Here is a 17003-nt window from a genome sequence, read left to right as displayed (position 1 = left end):
AAATGATTGTTTAGTTACATATATAGAGACTGACATATTTGATATAATGTTTGTTGACGATGAACATATCATTGACTAGTAAATTTATCACTCATTATATGTTCTTGAATTCATTCGAGACGTGGGCAAAACTCAGATTGGAGAAGAATATGGTTCGTGGGTTCCGTTTATTGGAACTCTGTTTCTATATTTATTTTTGTTTCGAACTGGTTGGGGCTCTTTTGCCTTGAAAAATTATAAAATTATCTCATAGAGAGTTAGTTGCACCCACAAATGATACAAATACTACTGTTGTATTAGATTTACTTATTTTCCCTTTTATTCTTTCAATTTACATGATAAGACACAAAAAAATATAAGATGAAAATTAGTTCAAGTGATAAGAGATTTAAACCCTTAATTAAGGGTTTAATCTCTAACTCGTGCAATTAAATACATTTCAGTGTATAGAAATTCATAGGTACAAAAACCATAAAAAGTTTTGAGGAAAAATAAATGAAATTTGACTTATCACAACATGTGAAAACAATTGAGAGGAAGAATAAATGAAATTTGACTTATCACAACATGTGAAAACAATTGAGCACCACAATTTTTTTATCCACTTCATATTGAAAACCACAAATGAATATGACAATATTTTATTTTTATCGATTCGTTCTGTTGATGACATTAAATCCTAATATTTTATATAGTATTTTTTATTTGTTTCGTAAACATTTTCTGAGAATGGATTCTTTTAAGTGGGAAAAAAAATTGAGAAAATAATGTGAAATATAGATCATTGGATCATAAATATAAAACTATATCTAAATCTAAAAGAAATTGAGAGAAGTTGATTGATGGTTGAGATGTGAAAATTGAATCATATATACTCAGTTATGTTATAGCGACCTTTATAGGAAACAAATAAATTCACAATTGAACATAAGATAGTAACTACACAAGTAAAGTATAGATCTTCACCAAATTCTTAAAAGCATTATTCCCTTTAGATTTCGCTTATTTTTGAGTTTATGAAAATTATTTATGCAAATAATTAATTTATAAGTTTTCACCAACACAAATTGCATTTTTATAAGATGTTTTTTTGATAAACTATCTTGAATAACTTATAATAATACATAAAAATTTATTTATTTACATAACTTATTGGCATAAGCTCAAAAAAAAAGACAAAACAAGACTATATCCAAAAAAAAAAGACAATACAATTACAAACGGATCATAAGTATACGAGTTTTTTTTTTTTACTTATCTTCTTAAATCTCTACTCCTCCTTTCGATGTAAAACTTTTATTTCACATTTGCCATATCTAATAAGTCTCCATATATGTTGGTTCAGCTTGCTACTTATATTTTTTTTTGATAAATTCAAATATCCTTCCCGCACAATAGTAGAAACTAATATCTTGAATACGTAAATGAGAACCATTCAAGGATATGTCAAGAGATTATCATAACTTGTATATACTGCACCAGTTAAACCATTTTTTCATGTTAGACATAACCACAGGGACGGATCTAGACCTAATATATTGGTGTGGCTAAAAAAATTATGTTCACAAACTTTATAGTTAAAAAAAAAAATCACGCTTGCAGATTAGTTGAAGAAATAGTTTTATCTCTATAAAACACATTAAAAAAATAACAAAATAACAAACAAAAAAAAATCATATTTGTAGTTGTAGAGTTGAGAGGAAAGTAAAAGAATAAAATTTAATATGTTATTGAGATCAATTAAAATTAACAGTATTATCAATAAAAGTGTATAAACCTTTAATGATAAATTTTAAATTATCCGATAAATTTAAAATTAAAACTTTAATGTTGGTGAGTTTCAATAACATATCAAATTATTTTAAATTTTTGTAAAATTTTACATGAATTATCTAGATGATATAAATTTTAAATTTAACGATAAATTTTGTAAATTTTATACTCGTTAAAATGTTACCGGTATAATTTAATTTCTCTAATATATATATTGATCACTTCTTTATAAAAAAGAATTACCACAACTATTATTCTTGATTCTTTGTAGTTAACTAGCAACAAGGCAGCAATTTCTTTGTAAGAAAAAGAAATTAAAAGCCAAAAAACAACCTATATAGGACTTGAACTCAAGACCCTTGAGTAAATGGGGGGATACATAACCACTAAGCCAAAAGAACAATTGTGATAACATTAATAGTTATACATATATATACAATAATTCTGGTGTGGCTATAGCCACACTCAGTCCCTACATGCATCCGTCCCTGATAACCATATATATAATATATATGTCCTCTAACCAATATATACATATAAATGGTTGGCGATAGATTTTTTTGAATCAACAGATGAAGCTATAGATATATAGATAGATAGAGTAATATGGTGATGCTTGCTTATCTTATCTGTAAGACTTGAGAATAGCTCCACAAAAAGTGCACATAATAGCTTTCCAAGATTTACAATAGAAAGGAACATAGCAAACTCTTGTTTGTGTAATAATTTCCGCCACGCTGGCACCGCTTCGACACCGTGAACATGTTCCTGCTGCCGGTTTGCTCCGTCGTATCTTTCTTTTCTGATCAACAAGAAAACAGAAACAAGCCATATATGTGTCTCTCCAAAATATAAAAAAAGTTTGTTTCCTCTAGTTCCTAATTTATATTTTTTTTTGTCTTGTTTTATATTACGTGGCTTAAAATAATTAATAAATTAATGTATTATTGAGTGTTGCTTTTGCTTAACATAGTGTGTGAGAATTTATAGAGCGGTGGAGAAATTTGTTAAGAGTTGAATGTGATTGTTGGGTTGGAAGAACATTATGGTGGATGTGTTACACGTGTAATGATGACAATATTGGTGCAATGGATTAAAGGCCCATTTCGGTTGCCATCATGCTCCTCAGCATGGTGGTTTGTACGGAGTAATAAAAGAGAGATGTGCATGTTTTTATTTGATTGTGTTAGGATATGAGGAGGTTCGGATATCATTATATCGTGTTTTGTCCAAATATTCAAGTAAGTTGGACATCATATTTTTATCCAAAATTTTAAGATATTAGGTTTATTGATCATTTTACTTATAAAATGTTCAACATGAACTTTTTCATCTGATGTGAGACTCAACTCACATATTTTTTTTTTATAAGCAAACTTAACTCACACTTGAAATACCAACAAAAGTAAAGGGAGATGTGATTCAAAAGTGTGTATTACGACCACTCTGAATACTGAAAGGGAAAAAAAGTAAAGAAAAAGGAGATGAGACTCGAAAGTGTGTCGAGCAAATTAAAGTGCGAGACGAGAAAAATTGAAAAATAGTTCAACTTCGTGTTTTATTCAACAAAAAAAAACTTTTTTCTTCTTTTATAAACCGAGCATTTTTGCTTGTAAGTGCCAGAAAATTTAACTGTTAAGAAGTTCCACTTTACAAGTCGGATGTGTAATGTCAAACAAACTTAGTCCATGATCTCACAATTGATGTGAGACTTCTTAACACACCTCTAACGCCTAATGCAATTTGGTTTGAGGTGCGGATATAAATCATGGAAGGCCCGATCAGAAATTGATAGCATGCGGTCCTGCGGGTCGTGGAGAAGATTCTGATACCAGGGTATTGGGCCTAACTCATTCTTACAAAATCGACTTGTAAAGTGAAAATTATCTCTACCTTATAAACACATATTCAGATTATCTAGTAATCGATGTGATATTTCTTAACGATAACAAGAAACAGATTGGCCATCGCGCACACTTGCTTCCTAGCAACACCCTCTTTAACAAACACATTCTAACACACTCTCTTCTATTGGTTAAAATTTATATGGGTCCCATAAAAGTTATATGGGTCCACATTTTTTTATGGGATCCATGTGAATTTCAACCAATAAAAGAGAGTGTGTTGTAGTGTGTTTGTTAAAGAGGGTGTTGCTAGCATTATTCCTCACATAATACCGAAAGCAATAAACCCCACCTGTGTCCATATTTGATATAAAAAAAATTTCTTGATAATGTGATATAATTTCTTCTTAAGGTGCCAATTGTTTTCTTTTGAAATTTCTACCTATACCAATTATTCAAATATCTTTTAAAAAATTGCACATTATGAACCACAAAATCAATATTAGCCGTCATATACTGTTGAATAAACATGATTGTTTTGTTTGATTTCCCACTATCCTGAATGGTGACACCATGGGAAAGTAAAGCAAGTCGAAAACACGTGAGATGTTTAATAAATGTGAGTTTTGGGTGTGTAGCATATTAGTCTAACTAAGTTAGTTTTGACTTGGTTGGTTATCGTTGGGTTGAGTATCACGTGTATTTGTCTTACGATGATTGGTCGAGTATTTCTTATACTTATTCTTTTACATTTATAATATATAATATATAGTGCTGACGCTGTTCAAAAAAAAATGTGAGTGAAAAGAAAGAAGAAAAAAAATTACAAAAGAGATTGGGAGATACAAAAATATTATATTATATAAGGTTTGCATTTTAGATTTTTAGGTAGCAAACTCAGCTCGCATCCTAAGATGAGAACTATTTTTTTCTCAGTTTTTACTATTTACTCACTCACATTCTACGTTGCAAGGGGATGGAATTGAGAAGTCGGAGAGTGCGCGAAAAACTAATTAAAATTTGGCAGAAGTACTTCAAGTTCCTACTCTGCCACATGCCTTAATTTCTCTTTCTACTCCCAAATTTTTCTTTTCACGCAGAAAACTACAGAATACATTTTCTAAATTTTTTTTTAGTGTAAATTTAACCCAACTTGCTCTTGCTATAATCAACCAACAAAGGTTTTATGGCCTCCCAATGACCTCCCCTCGTGTGACAAGCTCACAAGCAAGCAGCATCTACAAAGATCAATTAAGACACCCCTCGTCTTTCTAAAAAATTGGTGAAGAAAAGAAGAACCGTAATGTAATTCTTTATATGTTGAATAGTATTGATAATTGTTGTATTAGTTTTTATTGAAAATAGAACTAATTTTTAGGAAATTAGCCATTTATGTATCAATTAGTTTATTTTTTGGTACAACATTAAATTAGTTTATTTATGTATTTAAGGATTTAATATTAGTGTTCATTGTCATATAATTAGTCAAATTGTTGTAGCCAAAAATATAATTTGTCAAATTATTATGACCGCTTTTCTTAGAAATCAATTAATACAAATAAAAGAATCAAATTATACAAAAAAAAAGGGGGACCAGTAGAGGTCATAGTCTCTCTTAATTTTTTTTATAAATAATTTATACTAGTGTTTATTATTATATTATTGGTTTAACTTTTTGGGCTCTATTTTTACACTTGTTGTAAGTATGGTCCAAGCGGATGTTTTCCCCTATAAAAAAAGATATTTTTTGGCTCATAGAAGGCGATTTATTTCCACAAAGTTGATTTAATGATATAATTCACCTTTTTGAAGCCAAAAGTTGCAATTTGTACGGAAAAATGTATGAGTTGAAACGAAAATTACAATAAATAAGAAAATAGATAAGTCAAAAAGTTTAACTTAAAGAAAAAGAGGTCCGTATATACAGACTCACAATGTTAACTCTAAAGTCTAATATATATATATATATATATATATATATATATATATATATATATATATATATATATATATATATATATATACACGGTATTTCGTTTTATATTTTCTTAAAAGATCTATATAATTGTTTTTTGTCTTTTCTATAGTGTCATTGTATGATGTGCACTTAAAAAAAACATGGGAAAATAGGTTTCATTCGTAATAAAAAATAGTGTTAAGCACGGATCCGATCTAAAACCAACATAACTACTTACATATGAAAACATTGGGTTATATATTTTGATGAACAACGATTAAGATCAAATTCTCTCTCTCTCTCTCTCTCTCTCTCTCTCTCTCTCTCTCTCTCTCTCTCTCTCTCTCTCTCTCTCTCTCTCTCTCTCTCTCTCTCTCTCTCTCTCTCTCTCTCCTCTCTCTCTCTCTCTCTCTCTCTCTCTCCCTCTCTCTCTCCCCCTCTCTCTCTCTCCAAATTCCAAATAAAGAAATTGCATGTCACTTAGGGGTGTACGTGGGCCGTATTGAGTTGAATTTGGCTAAAACCAAAACTCAAATCATAGAGGGTACTCCGGATTGGGTCTTGTGAAATAACCACCCGTTATAATATTTGGTCGGGTTTGGTAAATCCACTAATTTTTTGTTGGATTGGGTTGGGTAGTGGATTACCCAAATTATTTTTCTATTTTTTTATATTAAATATCAAATCATTATTTTTTTTCTCATAAAAATAACACAACCATTATATTATCTTGAAAAATATTGTAACTTTTTTCACTATAAAAAATAATCACTCATTTTTTGTATAAACCCACTAATTTACGGGTTGGATAAAAATGACTAAACGATGAATCATCATTTTTTTAATGAAAATTATTCAATCTTTTTTTATTTTTTAAAAAATAGTGCGATGAATTATCATATTTGTTTATAAAAATTATTCAATCTTTTTATTTTCTTAAAAAATAGTATAATTTATTTTCATTATAAAAAATTTTAATAGTCAAATGGCAAAATCATTAGTATTTTCATGAAATTTTTTTCAAAAAACATAGCATTAGTGAGTTAGTGGATTTTTTGGGTTGGGTCCGGTTTTACCCAGAACCCGATTTTTTTATGGGTTTTTCATTTTTAAAATTCATATCCACTCACTTGCTCGACTTAACCCCTTGACCGGATCCATCGGATTTGTCCAATCCATGTACACCTTTAATGTCACCACTTTGTCGTTCATTTAATTCTTCTATTTTTTGTTGCCTTATGTACAATCTATTGAATTATTTGAAGAATATAAATTTGTATATAATGAAGTTTTGGATGTAGCAACAAAGTTTGAATCTAACCTAATTAAAACCGACCCATTCAACCACCATATGTATGTATGATGATCAAAATTGAGTTTAAATTAAGAGATTGTAATTTTTTATTGATTTAACTTTTTTTGCTCCGAATACGACCGATGTTCAGTCCTAATTAAAAAGTGTTGGAATTAATTTAATATTAATCATATAAATCATGCTCAACAATAAAGATTATAAATCCATAATCTTACTTTAGTGCAGAAGCTTAATAAACATGAGCATGTATATAAAATAGGATCTACGACATGTTGATTTATCAAGAATTAGTATTAGGAATACCTGGATAGAAGAATCCATTTGATGAACGGACCTGAAACAGAATCGGATGACGAACACCTGTTGGCTTGTGGTTCTTCCTCAACCAGGACTCCTTATGCCTTTAGGACTCTTCAGATGGGGAGAAGAGTCGATATGCTGTGTGTCCGGTATATTGGGGACCATAGCCTATATATAGTGTGATGGCCAATTAGGGTTCCCATTATTCCGAAATGGGTCATCCTGACATCCACTCATATTGAGTTCATATCCAATTAATTAAATACTTAATTAATTCTAAATAGAAATTTAATTAGCCTTTTAACTTTATTTGATCACTTAATCAATTAAGGCTCCTAATTGATAAATAGCTAATATAATTATATAAAGATATTTGCCCACATAATATTATTGGAATATTATAAAATATTCCAACAAAAAGACCATTTTTTTTTTAGTTTACAATTTTGCTGAGGTCGAATCCAAAACCTCTAGCATACTACTCAAATTTTTCATTATTAAATAATTTTTTTTTTTGACAAACATTACTAAATAAACTTAGTAATGACCATATTTTTAAGAGAGGGAGTATGAGAAATGCTATCAATATAAAATTAGGAAAATGCTAACTAGTGCCTCCGGGGCACTAGTTAAGGATACTAATTATAGTAAAATTACATTGAAACTTGTGTAGTCAATGTTTGTAAAGTATAAAAAGTGTCATTTCCAATGCAAAAATTGTTTTTTTTTGTATCCTTAACTAGTGCCCCGGGAGCACTAGTTAGCATGACCCATAAAATTAAGGCACCGCTTCGGTTATTCGTGTAGGTGTGCAATATTAAATTTGAGTGACAAAGTTAAACCAACTTGATGTGACAGAGTATGCGAACTCCATATTAGGATATATATACTTTTTTATTTGACTTAATTATTAAGCAAATATTTCTATTTGTAGGGTAAATAATCTTCATCCAAGAATATGTATACATTGTCAAGAAAGAAAGAAAAAAATGTATCCAAGAATATGTATTATTACATGTAAAATGACTTATGAATTCTCTCATCCGAACTATTTTCTTTATGTCAATGTCATGATGTATAATACTTCCGAGATAATGGTTAAGAAAATAAAAATTGAAATAAAATTTAAAAATTTAAATAAAATATATTTTTTTTAAAATATTAAGATATCAAATGCACTAATTTCTAGATTATAATACTATTTTTATGTTCTTAACTATTGCTTGGAGTATTGTTTAACATTTCCTTAAAATATAAATGGTTCGAGACTCTCATCACTTTATAATAAATACTAGTATACGTAAATTTTAAAGTTCGTAATAAAATATTTGTAAAAGTAATATTACTTAATTTTAATTTTCAAGCAATTACTTTCTCAAATATGTTTAAATTAGTCATGCTATGGTCTTTATATTAAAGAATGAAATAAAGATTCTGTAGGAATTAATTTTATACGTAGAATATATTATCTTAATAATGTGTATATCACTCGGCAAGTGGCGTGGATTCTTATAACGACTCTGTATTTGAAATTGAACGTGGATGATAGTTCTTTTGGAAATACATGCCGTGTTGCCGAATGAATGCATGGTTTCATTGGATCGTGTGGTCATGCTTCTATTTTTTGGTAGAGCTTTATGGTATTCTTAAAGGAAGAGGCGGGAACAATGGGTGGTCTGGTCGGGCCATGTTAACGTGTGTCCTAAATGCATATGTTAAGATATCTTAATATAGAAATTTTACATTTAATGATGTAAGAAATTTAACGCTCGAGAGATAAAATGCACAACAAATTTTAATAAATACTTTCTAAATTTGCTTCTTTAACATGTGTCATAAGGGCACATGTTAATATTTTTCAATAAAACTACAAGTTTATGTTATATTTATTTGCACGCACGTTTAATGATTTGAAAAAATAGCCTAGCAGTCTGCAGTCGCACGCAGATTATAAGATAATTATGGTGCAAAAAGGTTATAGGTTGAATTCTTGGAAATTGTAATTTTTGCAAACCTCCATGAGGAGCTTGATAGAGCATCAAACTGCTAAATCAAATACAGGTTTGTCTAACCTGAACAAATCCTTTAAGTTGTGCATGGTGCACAAGTAGATATTTATATTATAACAAATACGAATTTTATAAAATTCATCGATAGATTGAAAGTTTATATCACATAGATCATCTATAAAAAATTTGAATTTTTTTGAAAATAATTTGTTATGTTATTAAGACTCGTCAAAATTAACGGTTTATGAGTTTTTATTGAATACCGTTAATTTTGATGGTCTCAATAACATATCAAATGATTTTCAAAAAATTTCAAAATTTTTATAGATGATATATATGATATAAACTATCAATCCAACAGTGAATTTTATAAAATTCGTATTCGTTATAATATAAATCGCTACTTGTGCACCATGCACAACTTGAACTACTTGTTAGGTTAGAAATGGTCATCAAATACATCCTCCTTGAGGAGTATTTTTGAAAAAAAAGTGCCTTTCATATTCATACACCTCTAAATTACTACATTCAAAACTTTAAATACTATTAATATACTTGATCTTATAAATTACTTCATCCGGTCCTTAATATAAGAGATATTTTACTTTTTAGATTCATTGAGAATCTAATGTATCTAATATATAATATGGACTATACATTAGTTTCTTAATGAATCTAAAAAATAAAATTTCTCTTATATTAAGGATCGGAAAGAGTAGTATACATCATTTTTTATGAATAAAAAATTATTTACCAAATATTTCATTTAAGATAAAACTATTTCATACGAAAAACATAATTTTATTGCTTATGAACATTATACTAATTTTTTTACATTTTTCCATAAAAGAGTTCAATATTCACTATTAAGAGAAATAAAATTTTAAAAAAAATATTAAATTTTATTTTCTTGACAGTTTTGGTAAATAATATTTAGTTATTTTAAATGAATTAATGTGTTGATTAATTGACTGCTAAACATAGTGCTTAGTTTTTTTTTTTTTTTTTTTATAATCAAACATAGTGCTTAGTTAGATATTAATCATAAGTTGTGGGCTTATCCCCTCCGCAAATAGCGCATGTGCTATTTATGAATGCAATTAGTATCTGTTTTCGTTAATTTGTTTTGTTGCCTTTTTATTTTCCTCTTAATATAAAAATATTATCGTAAGCAATTTTCTTCAATATTTCAAGAAATAAAATAAAAGTTAATTTTCTGTACGATAACTAAAAAATGTCATTAATTGTATTTTATGTTAGTTCAAATGTGCAATGTACTGACATATTTTCTTATGGTGATAAAATTATTTTAGTTCTTTCATTAATTTAGTATCTTTTGACTAGCTACAGGAAAACTAGAATATAGAAACTTAATTTTTGTCGTTTTATTAAAAATTCGTTGTTAGAACCTATCATATTTTTATATATAGATCAACTTGAAGAATATTGAATAAATTGTTGGTTGTTAGTTAATGATATATACTTTCCTCTTATCTTTATTATAAGAATAAGTTAACTTTTTAGATTTATAGAATGTTGGATGTATCTGATCCATATTATTGACTAAATACATACAACATTCTATGAATCTAAAAAATTAACTTCTTCTTATAATAAGGACCGGATGGAGTACATGATACATGCATTTGTTAAAATGATTAATAAAAGGATTAGACAATCTTTCACGATTCAAAAAATGATTGTATTGTCTACGCTTCCAACCTCTTTCACAATGCAAAACTAACACAATCTCTCAACTGATCAAAACCCAATTCAAGAGATCATAACAAGTCAAAGGGACTTATAAATATATATAGTCAACATAATTATAATGTTCACCTAATCCACTAGCTAGATTTGATATAGTGGTGAGAAATTTGAATAATATATTTGAAATCTTTGATTCAATCCTCAGCTTTATCATAAATATATATATATATATATATATATATATATATATATATATATAGAGAGTCAGGATCCGTTGACACCAACTAGTTTGACACCAAATGTTACACCTCTCAATAACGTTTTAACCGATATAAATTTTATAAAATCCACCGTTGGATTGAAAGTTTACATCATATAGATCATTTGTGTAAAATTTCAGACAAATCCAAAACCATTTGATATGCTATTGAGACACATAAAGATTAACGGCATTTAAAAAAATACAAAAACCGTTAATTTTGATGAATCTCAATAACATATCAAATGATTTTGGATTTATTTGAAATTTTACACAAATGATCTATATGATGTAAACTTTCAATCCAACGGTGGATTTTATAAAATTTATATCGGTTAAAACGTTATTGAGAGGTGTAACATTTGGTGTCAAACTAGTTGGTGTCAACGGATCCTGACTCATATATATATATATATATATATATATATATATATATATATATATATATATATATATATATATATATATGGGGTTTTCTAACTTAGACCCTAGTTAGGTCTAAGTTAGCAAGGTGCACCTTTTCAATTGGACCAAAATACCCATTCTTTTTAATTAATTAACCAAAATACCCATTAGTAGACGCAGATCCAGTGTCGCGCGCGTACCAAAGGACCATGGTTACAGACCGTTGATTTCCATCAGACAGCCAAGATCTGATCTCATCAAGACTGTCTGATCAATCAGACAGCCCAGATCATCCTGATCCATCAGATTCCAGCGCCTGCGCCACACTGGATTACAACCTGGAGAGAGAAAAATTTGCTTTTTAAAAGTAGGACACGTGTCACACAATGGTTGGCTGGGCGTGATTTTTGTTCATTTAATACTTTGAACTCAATTATTTCGTTGTAAATTAATTTTTTATTTTTTTATTTTTATACCAAAATTCATAATTTTTTTTTGTCTACAAATAGAGACTTGGTTCGTTTGATTTGGACACAGAAAAAAAACGCAATTTTTCACTACCTTAATCTCATTTTTTGTCTACTAAATACGTTACTTGTGTGTTGTAATTTAACACGCACCACTCAACCAACTCACTGAAACCATTATACCAGGAAAATAGTAGATAATATTCTGGAACTTTTGGTATATTTTATGAAATTTTTGGAGACCTGAAACTATTTTTAGTTAATTAAATGAGATAAAACGGTAATTAAAAACTAATGTTTGCTTCTGAAACCATTTTACTGGTAGAATGGTTGCACATAGTTGTATTCTGAAACCATTTTACTGGTAGAATGGTTTCAATGAGTAATTTATTAATTGTGTTTGCTTCTGAAACCATTTATCTGGTACAATGGTTTCAGAGAGTTGTAATCTGAAACCATTTTGCTGGTAGAATGGTTTCAGTAAGTTGATTATTAGTTATTTGCTTCTGAAACCATTTAGCTTATAGAATGGTTGCACATAGTTGTATTCTGAAACCATTTTACTGGTAGAATGGTTTCAGTGAGTAATTTATTAATTGTGTTTGCTTCTGAAACCATTTATCTGGTACAATGGTTTCAGAGAGTTGTAATCTGAAACCATTTTGCTGGTAGAATGGTTTCAGTGAGTTGATGTAAGGTAGTGAAAAATGAGATTAAGGTAGTGAAAAATTGGGTTTTTTTTTCTGTGTCCAAATCAAACGAATCAAGTCTCTATTTGTAGAGAAAAAAAAATTATGAATTTTGGTATAAAAAAAAAATAAAAAATTAATTTACAACGAAATAATTGAGTTCAAAGTATTAAATGGAAAAAAATCACGCCCAGCCAATCAGACAGCGACACGTGTCCTGCTTTTAAAAAGTAGATTCTTCTCTCTCCAGGCTGTAATCCAGTGTGGTGCACGCGCTGGAATCTGATGGATTCGGATGATCTGGGCTGTCTGATTGATCAGACAGTCTTGATGAGATCAGATCTTGGCTGTCTGATGGAAATCAACGGCCTGTAACCATGGTACTGCGGTACGCGCGCGACACTGGATCCGCGTCCATTGATGGTAATTTGGTTAATTAATTAAAAAGAATGGGTATTTTGGTCCAACTGAAAAGGTGCACCTTGCTAACTTAGACCCAACTGGGTCTAAGTTAGCAGCCCCCTATATATATATATATATAATATAATGTTGACGTGGATAATTTATCATTTACAAGTGAGACAATTTTTATATCATGGATTTACCCCCATGTTATGTTAACTTTTTTTTGACAACAGGGGTTTAGTTTCTAGTTAACTAGTTTTGTAATCAAGAAAGATCAGTAATAACTGTTGGAGATTTGTGTTGGCCTCATTTTTCTAAAACAAATATGCAAGCGAAATGTTGGATACAATGCTTCAACATTAGATACGACATCCAGTGTGCTCATACAATGCTTCAACATTAGATACGACATCCAGTGTGCTCTGTTTTTGCGTTTCTTGAAAGGTCTATTTTCGCGTGAGATCTCTAAAAGATTTGATTGAAGAATATATTCACGTTTTACTTGTGCGACAAGTAGCGTATTTCCTGATGTTCTATAAGGTGGCCATGGCCTAGTTTTGTTTCTAAACAAATCAACTATTTTAGGAAAACAAAACATTTGATTCAAGAATATTCCTTGCTGGAACTTTTGAACCAGCTGTGATCTGAAGCCCAAATTCAAGACCTAGTCGTGCTAAGCTCAGACTATATAAAGGAAAGAGCTAAACCTAATTTAGACACCGAAACAAGAATCAAAACCAAATATCAAAGATGTAGTCTTTAGGGTTTCGTGTCTTGTAGCCACTCTCTAGGAGAGTTGGTGTAAGTGAACCACTCAGGTTGTGAGATGGTCACCATGTCCTCACTCAGAAACCTTTAGGTAATGAGTTGAGTATTGTACTTGGAGGAAGCTTGTAAGCAACTCCAAATTGTGAACTTATAGTCAAGGGTGTTGGCTAGGTATTAGTTTTATGGGAACGTGACTCCTTGCAGATTGTTATCGATTGTAAACACAGGTTGTGTTGATTGAGGGAAGTGAGCGAAGGTTCTCATATCTAGGAGTTCCTAGGTAAAAATTAGCACGGGTAGTGTCTAGGTGATAAGTCATAAACGGGGCGTTTATTGAGGGCTTTGAATTGGAACTATTATAGTGGATTTCCTTCCTGAATTGGTATCCCCCAGATTAGGTGACGTTGCACCGAACTGGGTTAACAACTCATCTGTGTTATTTACATTCTGCACTTTATTATAATCTTATCTGTACTGGTACGAGATGCTTTAGCATCTGTCTTAACATCAGTATAGTTTCGCTCCTGACAGATGTTGGAGCATCGTGTAGAACATCTGTTGTTTATGTTTTTCAGTATCTGTTTTTAATGTTATCTGTCTTGCTGTATTATTCATGACAGACCAGATGTCTCGACACCTGTACAACATCTGGCTCTGCTATACCAGAATTTCAATAACTAAATAACAGAATCAGTTACTAAGTGAGTGTGAAAATGAGCTAGTATATGAAATTGTTTTCTCTCTTATTATTGTGGCAAGTGTCAGGTGAGAAGTCTCGCATTGCTTAGAAAAGTGGAGGTTTAACATATAGTGTCATGGGTTCGAACCTTTAAGGTGGATTTTCTAGCCATTATGCTACTTGAAAAAAACAACAATTAGGTACTTCATTTTGGGTTTCAAATCCAAATTATGAGTTTTCTTCATCTGTCATCGAACTAGTTGAGATGTTTACTTCTTAGACATCTTTAACATATATTTTTTGTTCTATTTTCAATCGGAAACATAACAAAAATTAACAATTTTGTATGTTTTTTTAAAAGGGTCTTGCTAACGAGTGTCTCTGGGGCACTCTTTAAGCATTCCATTAAAAGAAATTTTTTATTCAAAAAATTAAACACTCTAATTTCCAATGCGTTGACTTTACGCATTTCCATAAAAATTCTATAAAAAACTTACTATTTAAGGGTTTAAAGAGTGCCCCAGGAGCACTATTTAGCATTTGCCTTTTTAAAAAAGCAAAAATAGACCATGGGTTAAAGTGGATGTTAAAATCAGGGTCGCCTAAAACTAAAATTAATCAAATCATATATCTTAACAAAGATTAACTTTATAGTCAAAAATACAGTATTAAACAAAATCAATTTAATAAATGATTTTGTATTCTAAAATGTCTAAAAAATAAAACTCAAAACAAAAATTTATAATTTTATACTAAAATATTATTATGAACTTTAAATATACCTCATATAGCCTTATAGTTTGTTGGGACGGCCCTAGTTAAAATCTAAAATTGAACAAATAAGTTCTTTAATTTAAACTTCTTTATGTAATAACAAAATGAAAATTCATTATAAAGTAATTTTTATGATACATCAAAGTCGTATTCTTAAAAATTTACATCTATATTTAAAAAATATATATATAATGACAAGATAAGATGACATTAGAGCTTACAATAGCGCGATAAGCCATCATTTTGAGGCAAGATGGGTATGATATAAGTGAAAGTTTAGTCGGCAATAACTAAAGGAAGGATGAAGTGATAAAAACAAAACCAATTGATATACATTAATGGTTATGGTGGTACATACATACAAATTTTACTATGTCATTTTAATGTAATCAAAACACAATATCTATATTTTTTTAACGGAAAATATATTATTAATAATAACTAGGTCTCTACATAAGACGAACAGAGATCCGTAAAAGATGAACTATAAAACATAGGCGTATATAAGCGGAACACCCAATACAATAGTCTTGTGATTAACTTCAAAATTCACATCCAAAATACATTTTAGATGTTACATTTGAAATACATTTTCAACAGATTAGAGTCTTACTTTTAGATTATATATAAGTAATTTGAATATTTAGTTTCCAAAAGCGATATAAGTTATTGGAAAATATGTTGCGCAAAAGGTTGGGTGTGCGTTTAAAAACGGGTGGTCGGAAAAGTAATTTCAATCTCTACAGGTAGTGTTTGGACCCACTATGGCCTAAAGTTAGAGAAATATTATTATTCTCCTTTATTGTTTAAGATTTACTTTTGCGCCCCCGATCTCGCACGCACCCAATGACATTCTAAATTTACCCTTCGCTACTTAGAATGTGAGTGTATAAATAGCAAAAATTGGGGAAAAAAGAGTTTGCATTCTATGATGTAAACTTCGAACTGAGTTCGCTTTCAAGGATGCGAACCTTATAAAAATCAAATCTTTTTGTCCTCTTCACCCTTCTCTCATCTCCCATGAAATAATTTTGATTGAAACACAGTTCGCAAGTTAAAGTGTGAACCCTTCATTCACCCCCCAAAAATTATTTCGCATAGAACACTATATGAGAGAGTATAGAAGGTTGTTTTGTTTTCTGTATAAATTCCTTTGTTTTATGGTTTTTTTGCTATCATTCGTTTCTTCTTTTCCTAGGAAAATTGTTTTGTTTTATGTTTAAATTCCTTAGTTTTATGGTAGGTATTCAACTAAAACAATATACAATGGGAACGAACATAGTTGATACCCTAAATATTTCATTGATATTTCATTGGATTCTATTATGAAAATTGTCGATTATGGAGTACATGTTTTGCAAGAGAATGGTGACTGGAATATTGTGATTGCAACCAGAAGAGAGAAACACTACAAGAATAGGAGATATGGCTGCAACATTTTTCCAACAATTTAATAGTTGTTGGCAAATTAAAGGAATTAGCAGCAATAGATAAGGCCTAGTCCCTCATGTATATATTTTCCCTCAGTATCGTACTATTTAATATCATTTTCTTTTTTCTTTGGGATAAGGCCTAGTCCCCCATGTATATATCTTTTTTTCTATTTCTATTAATACATATGAGCTAATAGATAGAGCAGGGGGATAAGT

General features: G+C 29.8%; 1 protein-coding gene across 1 annotated transcript; it reads right to left on the bottom strand.

The window, feature by feature from the left end:
* Positions 1 to 2021: 2021 nt before the first annotated feature.
* Positions 2022 to 2706, bottom strand: LOC123895219. Its single transcript, XM_045945454.1, has one exon. It carries the CDS (start codon positions 2603 to 2605, stop codon positions 2399 to 2401), a length of 207 nt encoding a protein of 68 aa, XP_045801410.1. The 5' UTR covers positions 2606 to 2706; the 3' UTR covers positions 2022 to 2398.
* Between the last annotated feature and the right edge of the window lie 14297 nt (positions 2707 to 17003).

Source organism: Trifolium pratense, linkage group LG7, assembly GCF_020283565.1.
Source record: "Trifolium pratense cultivar HEN17-A07 linkage group LG7, ARS_RC_1.1, whole genome shotgun sequence".
Classification (NCBI taxonomy): domain Eukaryota; kingdom Viridiplantae; phylum Streptophyta; class Magnoliopsida; order Fabales; family Fabaceae; genus Trifolium; species Trifolium pratense.
This window is presented reverse-complemented; position numbering and strand designations above follow the sequence as displayed.